This window comes from Callionymus lyra, chromosome 7, assembly GCF_982586985.1.
Source record: "Callionymus lyra chromosome 7, fCalLyr1.hap1.1, whole genome shotgun sequence".
Classification (NCBI taxonomy): domain Eukaryota; kingdom Metazoa; phylum Chordata; class Actinopteri; order Syngnathiformes; family Callionymidae; genus Callionymus; species Callionymus lyra.
Genome location: NC_141824.1, coordinates 5,741,210 through 5,759,097, shown reverse-complemented (window position 1 = coordinate 5,759,097; position 17,888 = coordinate 5,741,210). Strand labels below are relative to the sequence as shown.

Sequence of the window (17,888 nt, the reverse complement as noted above, 5' to 3'; positions counted from 1 at the left end):
TCGACGTAGTAGGAAAGACCATAATCCTGGGCAAGGAAAAAGTGGAGCTCAAGTCTAGTAGGGAGGAGAAGGCACAGCCTGATCATCGGAGGATGACAGCAGCAGTTCAAGAGATGCCAAGATCTTGTGCTCCACAAACGGCATTAGCACCAACCCTACCAGCTTCTTCCTCTGCAGAGCCTGCGGAAGCAATCCACCAACTTTGGCAGCGCAGTAGTGACGGCATGGAACCTCAGCAAGGCCAGCAGTTGAAATGTCTGCTTGATGAGTATGAAGACATTTTTGCTGCCAGGGATGAGGACTGTGGGCGGACTGGACTTGTCCAGCACGCTATTGAGACTGGTAACGCTCAACCCATACGTCTACGCCCCCATCGGTTAGCCCTCTCCAAGCGGAAGGTCGCAGTTGAAAAGATCCAGGAGATGTACAATGCTGGAGTAATTGAACCATCAGATAGCCCCTGGGCAGCCCCTGTTGTCTTGGTCAAGAAGAAGAACGGTACTTGGAGGTTCTGCGTGGACTATCGGCGCGTGAATGCAGTCACCAAGAAAGACTCGTATCCTCTTCCTCGCATTGATGATGCGCTTGACAACATTGCTGGGTCCAGTTGGTTCAGCTCCCTTGACCTCCGCAGTGGATACTGGCAGGTGGAATTGGCCCCGGAGGCAAGACCAAAGACAGCCTTCACCATTGGACAAGGACTGTGGCAATTCAGGGTTATGCCTTTTGGACTCTGCAATGCACCTGCTACGTTCGAGCGACTGATGGAGAGAGTTCTGGCTAACGTGCCCCGTGACCGCTGTGTGGTGTACCTGGATGATCTGCTGGTGCATGCCGCTGACTTCGACGGCGCCCCTGTGCTGAAGCTGAGTGTCGGTACTGTTGCCGACAGGAAGAACGGGACCATGTGGCACAAAGGGTGATATCGGTGCGCGCCAGCAGCGGGGAAGAGGATGGGTTGGAACTTACATCTCCAGAGCTGAAGCAACAACACGCCGCTGACGCAACCTTGGCGTCGGTGAAGGGTTGGTTGGAGGCCGGACAACGTCCAAGCTGGTCGGAGGTGTCGGCTTTAGGACCCGAGGTGAAGGCATACCACTCCCAATGGGGCAACTTCGAGGTCCACACTGGTGTGATGTACCGGCGGTGGAAAGCACCAGGGGGAGGAAGAGACCTCCTGCAGCTCATGGTGCCCAAGGCTCTCCGGCCCAAAGTTCTTCAGCATGTACACGGCTCGGTGGGGGCAGGACACTATGGAAATACAAAGACCCTACATCGCCTTCGGAGCCGGTTCTACTGGCCAGGATGCAGAAGAGATGTGGAGCTGTATGTCCACTGCTGTGATGCCTGCACTGCCCAGAAGGGGCCAACACAGCGGTCCCATGCCCCACTCCAACAGTACTTGGTGGGGGCTCCGATGGAGAGAGTTGGAGTGGACATTCTTGGTCCCTTTCCGGTGTCAGACTCTGGCAATCGCTATGTCTTGGTGGCCATGGATTATTTCACCAAGTGGCCAGAGGCCTACGCAGTACCAGATCAAAGTGCCATCACAACAGCAGAGAAGTTGGTGGACGAGATGTTCTCTCGGTTTGGAGTTCCTGACGAGCTCCACAGTGACCAAGGGCGAAACTTTGAGTCCCGGGTGTTCCAGGAGGTCTGCAGACGGCTGGGGGTGAGGAAGACAAGGACCACGCCGCTCCACCCACAGAGTGACGGTTTGGTGGAGCGATTTAATCGCACTCTTGCCACTCAGCTTGCTATCTTGACGAGTGAACATCAAAAGGACTGGGATCGTCACTTACCCCTGGTTCTGTGGTCATACCGATCTGCTGTGCAGGAATCCAGCCAATGCACTCCTGCTGCTCTGATGTTCGGGAGAGAGCTGCGGACACCAGTGGATTTGGTATTTGGTGCCCCGCCAGAACCTGAGATTCCTGGAGGAAAGGAGATGGATTACCTCCGCAGACTGAAGGACCGACTACAGGTGGTACACGACTACAGTCGGCAGTCTCAAGACAGTGCTGGTGCCCGGCAAAAGAGGACCTATGATACACGCTGTCGAGGGCGTGCCTTTGAGCCGGGAGACAAGGTGTGGGTTTACTGTCCGGTCCGCAAAAAGGGAGTTTCCCCTAAGCTCCGCAGTCACTGGCAAGGACCTGGTGAAGTAATTGACCGCTTGTCTGAAGTGGTGTATCGGGTGCGGCTGCCAAACAGAAGACGCATGGTGGTACTGCACCAGGAAAGACTTTCACCATATCGTCCCCTGAGTCCTTCCCCAGCCGGTTGTGATGTTCCTGAAGACGGCACCTTGAGCCCCATGGACCCTTGCTCTCCATCTACACCTGTCGCACCTAGACAGCCTACCCGACAGCATCGGCGACCTGGGAGGTTTAGAGACTTTGTGCTAGATGTTGGGGTTGTCGGGGACGACTGACCCCTCAGGTGGGGGCTATGTAGCGACTGGTGCATTATGGGTCCTCAAGTTCGGCACCATGAGTGAGAGGTGTGGGAGAATTAGTCTGGTTCACCATGTTTTACATGTTTAGACAAACCTGTACAGGTTCTGTTAAATAAAAGGCACCCTTGTTCTTCTTGCCTGACGCTCACTGAAGCTCGCTACAATACTTTAATATGAGAGATCTGCTCAAAATGCTGCCACACGGGGGAAAAACACCCTTTTCTCGCTGGTTCCATGATACTACTAGTAAACCAAAGTTTGCTATAGTCAACAATCTGCCAATCCAAGAGATGTGGGGGAAGCTCCATTGCGTTTTGAGGCCACTTTTATTCTGAGTTTCGCGGGAAGTTCACGAGCGATTACCGAACCGGTCACGTGACGGTTCGGTTCGCGAGGCCTCGAACGTCATCACCTACGTAACCAACACATGCCTCGATACACGCTTCATGAAAAAATTCCTGGATTACTCGACACACGCTTCGAAGCCTCGACACAGTCGGTAACATCACTATCCTATGGCATTTTAATTCAATGGGTAATATATACATGAAAGCTTTGGGATAAATAGCATAAGTTATGTGATGATGGAGCTCATGCTCTCTAAGGTGTTGATCACAGATTTGTCCAACACTGTGGTCATCATTAGAACAGAGAGCAGAGTCAGCATTTCTTCAGTTTGTTGTAGAGCCAACCAGTTGAGGAACCAGTGATTTGTTGGAGCTTCTGGTGCCACTAAAATCAACCTCAAACCCTCGAGCCTCACTGTTCTCAAGAGGAAAGAGGAAACACTGGTGGAAAACCATAGAAAAGCCTTGGTCGGCACAATGGATGATCAAAAACCTTCATCCCAAGAGTAGGCTTGTCTGACTGAAAGAGAAGACTGTGTTCTCGTCCTGGACAAAGTGCAGAATGAGACAATATTTACACTTTTAAAATGGAAAACCAACACTCTGATCATATTCCTCCCCTCAATACTGTGAACTTACATATTAATCCAAATGAAAGTTCAACACATGCACCAAAATGTTCACATTGAGTGTTTAAACCAACCATGTGGAAATGTTTAATGTTTCATCTTGACAAAGAAACAAAAGTGAGAAGAATTATTTTCAATAAACTATCATCAAGAACAATTTCTAGTCGAAGTGTGTCAGGAAACTTGTAGATTCATAACTTTGTTGGCAGCATTACAGACTCAACACAACACGCTCAAAAGATATTCAGTCAGGGAAGAATCATTGTGGCAGATAAGGACAATCACCATGAACGGATACTGATCACATTTATTTGTGTGTAAAAACAAAACCTGATTGAAAATGTTAATTAAAATGGATTTAAAGACATTTTGATGAAGTTAAATATTGTAGCTCATCACACAACTTTATTTCTGTATGAGATTTATCAACTAAAAAAACAATCAAATATTGTATACTTTAAGTAAAAATGATATATTTTAATTCTATAATTCAACCTGAAAGTTAATTTTTTTATTTTCTCCACTGCTTATATCCCCACTTTCAACCTGCTGTTGCCTGAGACCTTTACTTTCTCTGACAGGTTTACTTTTGAGGGCCAGTTCATGCTAAGGTTTGTGGGTAAATAGTACCAAGAACAGGCAGTTTTACTTCCTGTGAGACCATACAATGTTGGAGAGATCGTAGAGCACCAAGAGCTCACTGACCAGGAGGGAACTGAAGATAGTTCAAGTGTTTTAACTACAGAAAGTCTGTCCGTAAAATAATGAAAAAAATGGTTCTTGAATTGATGAAAATGACTGAAAATCATTCAAATGTATTTACTGTTTGAGCTCAATGTCATGTTTGAACCACTAGAGGGAACTAGAAGCTTTTCTCGTCTCCACAAAAAACTTTATTTTTTACTTTCATCGTTATATTTTAGAAAAACTTGTCTGGAAAACTACACGAGGGCCATATTTTGTGAATGAAGTTGTGAATAAAAAAGAAGAATGAGTGTGTAACCCATATGAAGGAAATAACGTTTATACATATAAATCATCGTATGTCAAAATAAAAAGCAATTAAATCCACTTTTATTTCTCTTCACTTTAATTTGACACTCCTGGTATTCCATAGTTCACATTCTGCGTGACTTTAAGGTTCAGAAGAACGACTCTAAGAAATAATCATAAAGTTTAAAGTGGAGTTTTTGTCACAGAAAATAGTCGTAATAACATGTTTGGTTTACTTTGACTTTCCATCTGGACGTGACGTCACACTGAATCCTCATTGGCTCAGATATTTCTTCCTGCGTCTGTTGTTTACTTTCACTTGTACTTCGTTCGTCGACCTGAAGACTTGTTGGATCCTAGTCTCCAGAAAAGAGCTGAAGATGAAGAAGGTGTTGTTTGTGCTTGTTGTGTGGATCCACAGCTCAACTGCGAGTGAGTCTCCTTCCTCCACTTTCATGTGTTCACACCTGCGTCACCTTTTATTTCTCCAAATACTCTTCACTACAACCTTCATGACCTTTTCACTCTCAGAGGAGTCAAAGTGTTTCACTGATTCACTTTTCATCTCAGAACCGTGAAGAAGTCGTACACAGAAAAGTAGATCCGAGCTCAATGTCAGGTGCTCACCTGGTGGCGCTGTTGAGTCACTTCTGTTGATTGACGGAGGAACTTGTTTGACGCTGAACAGAAAGTGACTCCAGAGTTTTGCTTCATGAGCTGATCACTTGTTTTTAAACGATGCTGCCATCAGGAGATTCATTGACTCACAAGAAGAGCTTTTACAATTTTCATTGATTTGACTTTAGTAAACAAGTCTATCATGAACTAAAATGAGGAAATAAAAACAAAGAAAGTGTCGCATTTCTTAAGTGCGCATGTTCAGACAACCTTGTAGCTCAGCTCACTTCAACATATTATCACATCTCACAGTTTATTGGAGCAACTCAGTGAAGCAGCTGCTCTGAACTTGTGTTTGGACTTAAAATATCTAAATGAAACATTTACAATCATGTTGAACAGTAATCTTCAGAAACATGTTATTTATAAACTGATATAAACTCATGTTATTTAAGTTCATCATTAACCTTAATGTCCTTCAATGATCTTTATTCTATCAATCATTCTTAGATTTGTTCCATGAACTTGGTTTTAATTTTCATTAAAATATAGAAAATGTGTTATTAGAGAGAAATAATAAAAATAAGCAACATTATCTGTGTTTTTTAAAAACAATTTCAATTTAGTTGTTTGATCTTTTTCAACATTGTTGCTCCTGTTTCTTCTTAATTCATCCATTTATTCTTTTAATTCTCTTTATTCCTTATTTGTTTTATTATACATATTTATTACATTTCAGATTGTTATTAATATTAATCGTTTTTTCTTCTTTCTTCTTCTTCTTCTTCTATAGTTGTGTCCCAGTTAGCCAGGGTTCTTGGAGAGTGAAGTGTGAAGGATGTTCTGCTGGTGTCCGTGTGTGGACGTGAACTTTGTGTCACTGCTGACTGTCCCTCTGTTCTTCACCTCTTTGTCTTTGTAGAAGATGTGATTGTTCTGCTGCATCACAACGTTGTGTCATCAGAACCAGAGAAGATCTAAACTTTGTTTTTGTGTCTCACAGTGATTCACACAATGCAGTTTTTCCACACTGCGTCTGCTGGAGTTAAAAACTTCCCAGAGTTTGTTTCTGTCACTTATGTGGACGGAGTTGAAGTGGAACACTACGACAGCAACACCAGGAGAAATGTACCCAAACAAGACTGGATGATCCAGGTCACAGCAGATGATCCTCAGTACTGGGAGAGAAACACAAATAAGTTAAATAATTACCAGCAGGTCCAGAAGAACAACATTGAAATAGTAAAACAGAGATTCAACCAAACTGGAGGTTTGTTGTCTTTAAAATCAATGTTTGACCTTAAACTGAATCATGTTCAACCTTTTTACATCCTGAACCATCAATCTTGTATACAGAGTAGATCAGAGGAGGAAACTGGAGTAGATCATACAAGTTCAGAGAAGGAGAGTAGATCACAGTGGAGTATTAAACAGTGGAGTAGACCACAGTGGAGTATTAAACAGTGGAGTAGATCACAGTGGAGTATTAAACAGAGGAGTAGATCACAGTGGAGTATTAAACAGAGGAGTAGATCACAGTGGAGTATTAAACAGAGGAGTAGATCACAGTGGAGTATTAAACAGAGGAGTAGATCACAGTGGAGTATTAAACAGAGGAGTAGACCACAGTGGAGTATTAAACAGTGGAGTAGATCACAGTGGAGTATTAAACAGAGGAGTAGACCACAGTGGAGTATGAAACAGTGGAGTAGACCACAGTGGAGTATTAAACAGTGGAGTAGACCACAGTGGAGTATTAAACAGTGGAGTAGATCACAGTGGAGTATGAAACAGTGGAGTAGACCACAGTGGAGTATTAAACAGTGGAGTAGACCACAGTGGAGTATGAAACAGTGGAGTATTAAACAGTGGAGTATTAAACAGTGGAGTAGATCACAGTGGAGTATTAAACAGTGGAGTAGATCACAGTGGAGTATTAAACAGTGGAGTAGACCACAGTGGCGTATTAAAGAGTGGAGTAGACCATAGTGGAGTATTAAACAGTGGAGTAGACCACAGTGGCGTATTAAAGAGTGGAGTAGACCACAGTGGAGTATTAAACAGTGGAGTAGACCACAGTGGAGTATTAAACAGTGGAGTAAATCACAGTGGAGTATGAAACAGTGAAGTAGACCACAGTGGAGTATTAAACAGTGGAGTAGACCACAGTGGAGTATTAAACAGTGGAGAAGACCACAGTGGAGTATTAAACAGTGGAGTAGACCACAGTGGAGTATGAAACAGTGGAGTAGATCACAGTGGAGTATTAAACAGTGGAGTAGATCACAGTGGAGTATTAAACAGTGGAGTAGATCACAGTGGAGTATTAAACAGTGGAGTAGATCACAGTGGAGTATTAAACAGTGGAGTATTAAACAGTGGAGTAGATCACAGTGGAGTATTAAACAGTGGAGTAGACCACAGTGGAGTATGAAACAGTGGAGTAGATCACAGTGGAGTATTAAACAGTGGAGTAGACCACAGTGGAGTATTAAACCGTGGAGTAGACCACAGTGGAGTATGAAACAGTGGAGTAGATCACAGTGGAGTATTAAACAGTGGAGTAGACCACAGTGGAGTATTAAACCGTGGAGTAGACCACAGTGGAGTATGAAACAGTGGAGTAGATCACAGTGGAGTATTAAACAGAGGAGTAGACCACAGTGGAGTATGAAACAGTGGAGTAGACCACAGTGGAGCATTAAACAGTGAAGTAGATCACAGTGGAGTAGATCACAGTGGAGTATTAAACAGTGAAGTAAATCACAGTGGAGTATTAAACAGTGGAGTAGACTACATCTGAGTATTTAACAGAGGAGTAGATCACAGTGGAGTATTAAACAGTGGAGTAGACCACAGTGGAGTATGAAACAGTGGAGTAGATCACAGTGGAGTATTAAACAGTGGAGTAGATCACAGTGGAGTATGAAACAGTGGAGTAGATCACAGTGGAGTATTAAACAGTGGAGTAGATCACAGTGGAGTATTAAACAGTGAAGTAGATCACAGTGGAGTAGACCACAGTGGAGTATTAAACAGAGGAGTAGATCACAGTGGAGTAGATCACAGTGGAGTATTAAACAGTGGAGTAGACCACAGTGGAGTATTAAACAGTGGAGTAGACCACAGTGGAGTATTAAACAGTGGAGTAGATCACAGTGGAGTATGAAACAGTGAAGTAGATCACAGTGGAGTAGACCACAGTGGAGTATGAAACAGTGGAGTATTAAACAGTGGAGTAGATCAAGTCTCACTCTGGTTTCTCTCTCAGGTGTTCACATCGTTCAGATAATGGACGGTTGTGAGTGGGACGATGAGACTGGAGAGGTCAAAGGTTACCTACAGTACGGCTATGATGGAGAAGACTTCATCGTGTTTGACCTTCAGACTCTGACCTGGGTCGCTCCGAGTCCTCAGGCCGTCATCACCAAACACAAGTGGGACCAGGATGAAGGCATGAAGAAATATATACAGTTCTTTTACACCCAGGAATGTCCAAATGATCTGAAGAAGTTTGTGAAGTTTGGGAGCAAAACCTTGATGAGAACAGGTAGTTCCATGACCTTCTTCTCCTTCTGCTCTCCTTCCTCCTTCTCTCCCTCCTCTCTCTCCTCATGTCCTCTCTCTCTCTCTCTCCTCTTATCTTCTTTTCCTCACCTCCACCCCTGTCCTCCCTCCTCCTCCTCTCCTTCATTCTCTGTCCATCCTTTGACTTTCTCTCTGAAGTGTGGTGTCTCTCCCTTCAGAGCGTCCACGAGTGTCTCTCCTCCAGAAGACAGCCAGCTCTCCGGTCACCTGCCACGCTACAGGCTTCTACCCCGACAGAGCCATGTTGTTCTGGACCAAAGACGGAGAGGAGCTGCACGAGGACGTGGAACACGGAGAGATCCTCCCCAACCCTGACGGAACCTTCCAGAACATGGTGGACCTGAAACTCCCGTCTGACGACTGGTCCAGGTACGAGTGTGTGTTTCAACTGGACGGCATTCCGGAAGACGTGGTCACCAAACTGGATCCGTCAAACATCCTGACCAACGGTAAGAGTCTTCAGAACCTTCTTGGTGTCTCCAGAGGTTTCTTTCATCCAGATGAGAGTCCAGGTGTGGTCAGCATGGATCTGCTGAATGAGGCCCCACCACGTCTCTAACACTGGTCACCTGATCATGTCTCCACTTACTTTGCTCTCCATCCACAGCCAGGACTTTCCTGACCTTGTACATCATCATGGCCGCCGTCGCTGCCTCCGCTCTGGTGCTCACAGTGGTTGGATACTTCATCTACAAGAAGAAGAAGAAAGGTGAGAGTTTGTGATTTGATCCAGATCATCTCCAGATACTGGAGAGAAAGAATAGAAGGTCAAAGAAGGTCAGCAGAGATGAGAAGAGGTCAGAGGAACTCTTCTATGTTCATCTTCTTCAGGTGTAATTTGTCCTCTTTCTTTCCATTTCAGGCGACTCTGACTCGTCTTGTAAGTACATGATCTTGTCTCAGCTCAGATGTTGACCATGTGACAGAGTGCTAGCATGCTAGCATCAGTGTTGACACTAGTTTCATCTGCTGGTGAGAAGCACACAAGCTAACAGGGTTTGTGATCTTACAGCGGCCCCCAGCTCGGAGCTGGACCATCTGAAGGATCCGCCCGTGGACAGAGACTAAAGTCAGTGGATGATAATTGTCACTTTTCTTCAAGACTCACTTCACGCATGATTTTACAAGTTGATACATTTTTCTGTCTCCGTGTTTCAGGAGGAATCGACCAAGAAACGTCTTTTTCTTCTGAGACTCTGCAGACGTCAGAGCTGCTGATCTTTGTTCCTTCACTGGAAATGTGTTTGAAACTCACATCAGGATGTCATGTGATCTGAGCCGTTATGAAAACTACACACACACACAGATAAAGGCACACACACGATTCTGGAACACACAAATACACTCACACACACAAACACTCACACACATGCTTCACTTTAACACAAATAAATGCACACACACAAACACTCACAAACATGCTTCTCTAAAACACAATAATGCACTCACTCACAATCACACACAAACACACACAAACACACACATGCTTCACCTTCACACAAGGATGCACACACATGCATCTCTGACACACAAAAGTGCACTCACAAACAACTGCAAACACACACACGCATGCTTTACCAAAGCAAAAAATGCACAAACACGCACACACACAAAAAAGCAATCACACACAATGACAAACACACACACATGTGCTTTACTACTACACAAAAATGCACACACATAAATACTTAAACACATGCTTCTCTGGCGCAACAAAAGCACTAACACACAATAACTAACGCACACACACAGATGTCTCTGTAGACAAAATGATACACACACGGAAAATATATACAGACAAATAGAGTCTAAAAACAGGTACTGACACACAAAATCAGGCACACATGCCCAAACACACTCACGGAAACAGTTGAACAAACCTGAAAATAGGCGCACACACAAATAAAAAGATAACAAACACATGTATTTACACATCAAATAACAAACAGAAGTACAAACATGCAAAAACCAAAATGGAAAAAAAAATCAGACACACAGTGACAAATTTAGGAACACACACACACACACACACAGACAGTTTTGTGTTCATGTAATAGTTTGTGTGTTTTCTTCCTGGTGTGTAGACACTAGTTAATGAAGCGTCAGTTGTGATGTCAGAGGTGAAGAATCTTGTCAAACATAGTTGAACTGCTGCTTCATTTCTTGTGTGTTTTGATCTTCAAATAAATGGACAGAAAACGTCCACATGTGTTTGGACTCCAAATGTTCAGTAAAGTCACTTGTCATTGAGGGTCAGTGGAGGCTCAGAAAGAATCCATTTGTGCAGCTGTTATGAAAGGTCAACATCTCTGACCTCTCCTTCTGTTTCCTGATCAACTCATGTCCTAAATATGACTGTATTGCTTTGATCAACTCGTCTTGTGCTGAACAGGTGCACATAAGTTGTGTCCACTTTTGTGTAGAAGAAAAATCCAGAAGAGCTTGTGCCGACAATTCACATGTAGAAACTTGATTCAAAGTTTCCTGCTGAGTCGGCTGAATGTGTTTGTGGAGGTTTGCTCTCTGACCTGCTTCTCTCAAGTCAAACTTCATCAGGTTACACAACCATGAGACGCCGATCTCACGCCACACCTGTGCCGCCATCTTAGATCCCGCCAGAGCTCAAATGTGCAACACTGACGACACATTTGGACAGGTGTGGTGAGACGCCCAGTGTGGATGTTTGACTCCGCCCCCCGAGCACCTGCACCAGTCAGGTGTGCCTCTATGAGACTTGTGTGTCACGCCCTCACTGCACTCAACTGCTTTCTGTTTGCAGCGTGGAAGAGGACACCACAACAATCCACCTAGATCGCCCCCTAGCTGTGAGTCGCTCACCTAAGTCAGAATGTTAATAATTGAAAAAACGTTTTCATTTTAACATCAAACACAACTCTTGTTCAAATGTATTTTCCCTTGTATTAAACTATATTGTTTAATGTTTACAATTGTTTGTAATGCATAATAAAATAACCTGATATAGTTGTTTTAATGTCATGGCAATGATCACAGTTTAGATTAATTTCGTTTTTTATTCTACATTTTGTTTCGTCAACAGTATTTAATTTGACCTCATTATAAATTGTCCACCGCTGGTCAAGACGTGTTTTTTTATTTGCTGTGATATGGATGTGTTACGTTACAAGTCATTTACAAACGTGAGTTCATCATCATGCAGGTCCAAACCAAGACAACTGTGATACAAGATACTTTTAATCTGGTCCTGGTGAAGACTGAGCAAATGCTTTAGTTCCACAATTCAGACAGAAAACATTCTCAGGCACACGTTTCACCAGAATCACAGGAAATAGAATAGATCGTCAACAGGAAGTCGTAGTCGTTCTCAGTCACATGTTCATAGTTGGATTCACGACAAGTCAGATAAAGCGTTTAGAGATGGTGAACGTTCCTTCTCCAGAGTGTGTGTGTGGCTGAAGCCATTAGCTCTGCAGTCGTCACAGGACAGAGCTGAGGTCTGGTCCTGGCAGCTGCACTGGACGGGTCAGCTTCTGCACGGCTCCTCCTCGCCTTTATCTGCCGCCACGTCGCTCAGGTAGGTCGCCTCAGACTGATGGACAAAATAAAAGTATAATTTCCTGTTTTAAATACATCGTTTATGTCCGTCTTGCATGTTTACAAACCACTCGGGGTGTGAGAAAAAGTTGATACATCAATATATACAGATGTTTCTCTGAGCCGGCTGCAGAGTTTCCTTCCACAAATGGCAGAGAAGACAAGAGACTGAAGCAGCAGATGGAAGAGTTGAGATGGTTAGTGTTGATTTGTGTTCTTGAATTCAAACGTGGAGCTCACTCTAAATCTCATGACTTGTGTGAACATCTTCAGGAGGTGGCGTTGGTGGAACTAAGTGGGTCTGAGAGTGACTTTGTATGTAGACTCTTCAGAGTCGTGGGATTCTGAGGATGAAAGCAGCATCACGGAGCAGAACCTGGAGCTGCCGGGACACAAGAGGTCAAAGATCATACCCAGTATTCAAGTTGTGGATCCAGAGGAGAAGTAAACTGACAAAGACTTAAAAGAAATAAACCCAGACCTGAGGATTGTGTGAGTCTCTGACAGGGAACTCCAGCAAAACTAATCCCTGATCTCTGTGACAGGCTGATGTGACCAGAAGAGCAGAGATGTTCTGATGAAGCTTCATGAAGCAGTGTGATTATTTTCAGAGTCCATTAGATGGCAGTCTCTCCACTTCGTTCCTTCCTTTGTTTTTAACAATTTAATACTTAATGGTCAGATTAACTGAGTTCTGAGGAGAAACATTTGCGATTTTTAACTTCAGGGTCTGTTTGCTAGAACAAGATCTAAGGTGTGGTTGAAACAGTCAACAATCAAGACAATTGATTCTATTATGGAATTGAACGTAGTTGTCAAGCTGTCATGAACCATATCCACATGGATGTTAAAGTCAACAACAATTATAACTTGACATGATTCAAGCACCAGGCTGCATGAATATATTACTGGTGTGTTTCAGTGCAGGTCACATGGAAAGCATTGGTGAATGCATCGTTCTTTTTCAGAGTCAGGGTCAAGAGAGGTTATCCATAGAATCATATATATCATCATATAGAGAGTGTCACACATCATCGTAGAACCTTGGTTACAGAGATAACCTTTTGATTATAAATACATGTTGTGTATAAACTGTGAAACTACAAAGTATGTTTTCTAGTCTCATATCTTTGAAATCAAATGAATGACGGTAACATTTTAAAATTCAAAAACTATGCATCCGTCACTGTAATGGTTTGGTGTGAGGATGGAGTGTGATGTTGGTGCAGAGTTAAGTTAAGACTATACTTTCAGGGATCATTTCTATAGTTCTTAACTTAAGAAATGTGTTTGTAAAGTGTTTGGTGTCACTAACCATGATGAAGAGTTGTGATATTCCTTCCTGAGTGTGAAGCAGACAGAGAATAATGATTGACTTCATATGTTCTCTGTCATTGATGATCCTTCTTTACTTCCTTGTGCAGTATTGAGAGGAATATGATCAGAGTGGTTGTTGTGTTCAAAATAATATACTATCAAGGAGAGTTTAGTCTAGCTCTCTTTAAAACTTTTCCTTTTTTGAGTTATAGACAAAAATGTATGTTAATTTTTATGTCACAACTGAAACTTAGTCTTTGTTGAAATTGAGACTAAAAAAAGCCAAACCTCTGTGGCGCTCGTCTGTAACATCTCTCTTGTACTGAAGCCCCGACAACAAGAATTTACTCTCATTTGCAGCAGTCTTTTAAACAATAACAACCGATATGGACCAAAGGTACTCCAGCTAAATATCATAGACAGTAAACTACGAGCGTTCTAGAAGCTCTTACAATATTATTCCAGAACAATTCCTCTCATCAAGGCTTCAACACAAGCCAGACATTACAGACAAGCATCACTGATCTATAATTGGTAGTGAAGGTTTTATGAAGCTTCATGAAGCAGTGTCATTATTTTCAGAGACAACTAGATAGCCGTCTCTTACTTTGTTTTGAACAATTGTTTCTAATGAAACATTACATCATTTTTAAACTGATGGCGCCACCTACTGCTTTTACCATTTAGCACAACACAAATCCACTGATCATATTCCTCTCAATACTGCACAAGGAAGTAAAGAAGGATCATCAATGACAGAGAACATATGAAGTGAATCATTATTCTCTCAGCAGCCTGGTGCTTGAATCATGAATGAATGACTTTAACATCCATGTGGATATGGTTCACGAAAGCTTGACTACCAGGTTAAATTCCATTATAGAATCAATGGAGCATGATATTAATTTTTTAATTCAAAATATTTTTATCGAGCACAAGTAAGCAATACAGGCATTCCAGGCAATGTTGGTTCGGTTTAAATGCAACAAACTATGTAAATATGCAGACACAGCAATGTTACGTATATGCTCTTTTTTTTCAAGAGACACAGTAAATTCAGAAAATTAATCTATCGCAATACAAACGAAACAACAACAAAAGAGTGTACATATAGAAACAAAAAAAACAACATAAAATAATGGAAACTAAAGGTCAAGACAAAATCAATCCCTCCTGTATCACTGCTGTATTTAGACAGAGCTTTACCTTGTAATTTAAATGAACATGTTGATTGAAGATTAAACCAATTGTAAATATTTACAGGGTCTTAATCTGAATAAATTAAAAAGTTTGCATTCAACTTTTGTCATTTAGTTCTAGTGATGTTCTGGATCATGGAGATCTTTTAAGGCCCTTGTATATGAATTGTAACAATAAAGTGTTAACTTGAACTTTTTCTTCTAATCTTTGCCTATGAGGTTTTGTTGTTGTTGGAGTTTGTTGCTCATTACCATCTGGATCCACCAATACTAAAGGATTATTTTGTGTGACTTTTTTTGACAATCCTAAAAAGATATTTATGGACTTGATAATACAATGAAACAACATGGATTTAAATGAGTAGGAAGGTGACGTCCATGTTCTCAGTGCTATCTGATCTATACATGTTAGGTGGACTTTGGTTTTACCTTTTTAAAAGAAAGTTGAATGTTTACTGATGGAAATTCTTCTTTAAGAGCTACATGTTTAAGACGTTACAAAGCTAGCATCTCTCGGCAGCAGCTCGTGACGGGTTTAATACTTCTAGATGTTTTCGTTTTTCTTTTCTTGAAGTGAAAAGCAGATCCTAATCTCCATCATGTTTATTAGAGGGTGGTGAGACGATTCTCTGAACTCTGTTGGATCAGAATTTGAACAAACCTTTGTGTTTCTCCTCAGATCTGGAATATCAAACACATGATCAAGCTGACACAAGAACACTTGGAAGCTCTCCTGGACAAGTTCGGAGGAGAACACAATCCTCCCTCCATATATCTAAAGGAACACTTTTTTTTTGTTATATTCCATTATGTATTTTAAAAGTTGTATCATATAAAACCTAAACAATATAATGTCGTTTAAGCAATCTCTGAAATGACACTGCCACCTGCTGTCCAATGTGTCTTAGTAACGTATTCCTTATATTTCATATGATATGAATTTTGTTAGTTAGTAAAAAAGCAGCTTAACTGGAGTCTGTACGTGTTTTTCATTTCAAATCATTAATAATAATGACTAATAATGAAAGGTATTATTACTATAAATTGTACTTTATCAGCACATCAGATACAGACCTAAGTTCTCCTCCATCTTCATGACTCTAAATTGTTTTGGCATTAAAGTTGATCAGTTTTAGGTGAGGAAGACTTTCTTCACTCTGGCCTTCTGCGACTTCTGCAGGAAGCTGCTTTTCCAGGGGTTCCGCTGCCAGACATGGGGGTACAAGTTCCACCAGCGCTGCAGCACCGAGGTTCCTCTTATGTGTGTCAACTACGACCAGTTACAGTAAGTTGTGTCACTTGAGAAGTTGTACAAAATCTTAAATTAAGCTGTGATTTAAAGTGTTGACTCTTCACTGAGGTCATGGTCAGTTTAAGCTCGTCTAAATATTTAACAATTTAATATAAAGAAAGTATTGTTTTTAACCTGATGCATCTATAAACATGTGTGCAGTTATAGATTAATATATAAGCAGGATAACATTCAGTAAAAAACCTTCATTTAAACTTGATTTTAATAACATTTTCTTTTGTGGTTCAAGCTTATTGCTAGTTTCCAAGTTCTTCGAGCACCACCCCTTCACTCAGGAGGAAGTTTCTTCAGAAGGGACGACCCCCGTGTCCGAAGTCTGTCCTTCACTCCCCCCATCAGACTCCACAGGGTAATCCCCGCTCTCTCCCTTTCTGCGTGTTCGTCTCTGTGCTCTCTCTTATTGATGGCTTCAAACCTTTCCAGATCCATATGCCACGCCACTGTGTCCCCGTCCAAGTCCATACCCATCCCACCTAGTTTCCGGCCCAATGAGGAAGACCACCGTAACCAGTTTGGGCAGCGGGACCGCTCGTCGTCCGCACCCAACGTCCATATCAACACCATCGAGCCTGTCAACATTGATGTGAGATGCAACAGTTGTTGATATAAATGACTTGATTTTTGATGTAAGAATGTGAAACCAAGTAGTCAGAGGTTCTGCCTGCATCTGAAAAAAATGGATGAATGTTCAAATGATTTCATCCGACGTTGTATATTCTTTCCTTAAACTATTTATCTATTATAATAGTAACACAAATGTTGATTCTTTACAGGATCTGATTCGTGGTCAGTGCTTACCGAGGTCGGAGGGAGGTCATAAGGGGCGTCATAGCTCAGATGGTAGAGTGGTTGCCTGCAGTCCAAAAGGTTGCAGGTTCAATCCCAGCTCCAGACAAGCTTGTGTCGTTGTGTCCCTGAGCAAGACACTTTACCCTGATGGCAGATTTGGCGCCATGTGGTGCAGCCTACTCCCATCAGTATGTGTGAATGGCTGTCAAAGCGCTTTGTGACCCTGGTCTATAAAGGCGCTATATAAATAGAGATTATTATTATTATTATAAAGATCAACACGCAACATTTCCCAAACATCCTGTGGCTTTTTTTCCAACCATTCCGCGTCCGCGTGCTCTTAGTCTTTTGTGTGTGTGTGTGTGTGTGTGTGTGTGTGTGTGTGTGTGTGTGTGTGTGTGTGTGTGCGTGTGTGAGACCCAATAATGAACATAAATATAAATTGAATGTTGAAAAAGACAATACCATATACCATATATAATATTTAATTGTGTGTTGTTCGCTTTGCTTGAACAACCAAATATGATAAAATGATTCATCCAACAGCTTCTACACACTCAGCTACTTGGTTAAATAAGTAACTATAATAACAATTGGTACACATGTCAATAGTCATGTTTTAGGGTAAATAAAAAAAAAAACCGTTAGTAATCTTTTCATATCAGCCATATTTATGTATTTGTTTATCTAATGTATTTCTGCAGTGCTTTTCAAATATTGACTGTAAGCTAGTGTGTAAAATAAACTATAACTTCATTAGCAATTTAGCAACAATGTTTATGAGCCTCATTAGCTCCTCATTCATAATTCATAGTAATTAGTTTAAATAAAGTTGTCAAGTGACTCATATATATATATTTATATATATATTATATCTATATATCAGTTTAACAAGCCTGCACCTCTCAATAAATTTCCCTTTTGGAGATTTAGCTGCAATTAAAAACTAGCTTAAACGACACTTGACTTGCATTTATTAGCAGTTTAGAAATTTTGTAACATAAACTCTTTAACTGTATTATTTTGTTAAATAAAAACAGATGGTTAGAACCATTCCAGTACAAA

General features: G+C 41.8%; 1 protein-coding gene, 1 long non-coding RNA gene and 1 other non-coding gene across 3 annotated transcripts; all 3 read left to right on the top strand.

Annotated features, from left to right (window-relative positions):
- The first annotated feature begins 6,054 nt into the window (after window positions 1–6,054).
- Window positions 6,055–9,192, top strand: LOC148074788 (class I histocompatibility antigen, F10 alpha chain-like). Its single transcript, XM_087796117.1, has 3 exons — window positions 6,055–6,315; window positions 8,317–8,595; window positions 8,792–9,192. Exons 1-3 carry the CDS (start codon window positions 6,060–6,062, stop codon window positions 9,190–9,192), a joined length of 936 nt encoding a protein of 311 aa, XP_087652243.1. The 5' UTR covers window positions 6,055–6,059.
- A 2,473-nt stretch (window positions 9,193–11,665) lies between these two features.
- LOC148074786 (uncharacterized) lies at window positions 11,666–15,573 on the top strand. Its single transcript, XR_015711826.1, has 3 exons — window positions 11,666–12,186; window positions 12,317–12,403; window positions 15,402–15,573. It is a non-coding gene; the product is annotated as an uncharacterized LOC148074786 (long non-coding RNA).
- LOC148074787 (small nucleolar RNA U3) lies at window positions 13,445–13,657 on the top strand. Its single transcript, XR_015711948.1, has one exon. It is a non-coding gene; the product is annotated as a small nucleolar RNA U3 (small nucleolar RNA).
- Window positions 15,574–17,888: the final 2,315 nt, after the last annotated feature.

Bases quoted from the DNA above. Each gene is read 5' to 3' on its own strand.
- LOC148074788 (XM_087796117.1), top strand. From the start codon at position 6,060: ATGCAGTTTTTCCACACTGCGTCTGCTGGAGTTAAAAACTTCCCAGAG. The intron at 6,316-8,316 runs GTTTGTTGTCTT...TTTCTCTCTCAG, and splicing joins GAGATTCAACCAAACTGGAG to GTGTTCACATCGTTCAGATA. The intron at 8,596-8,791 runs GTAGTTCCATGA...CTCTCCCTTCAG, and splicing joins CAAAACCTTGATGAGAACAG to AGCGTCCACGAGTGTCTCTC.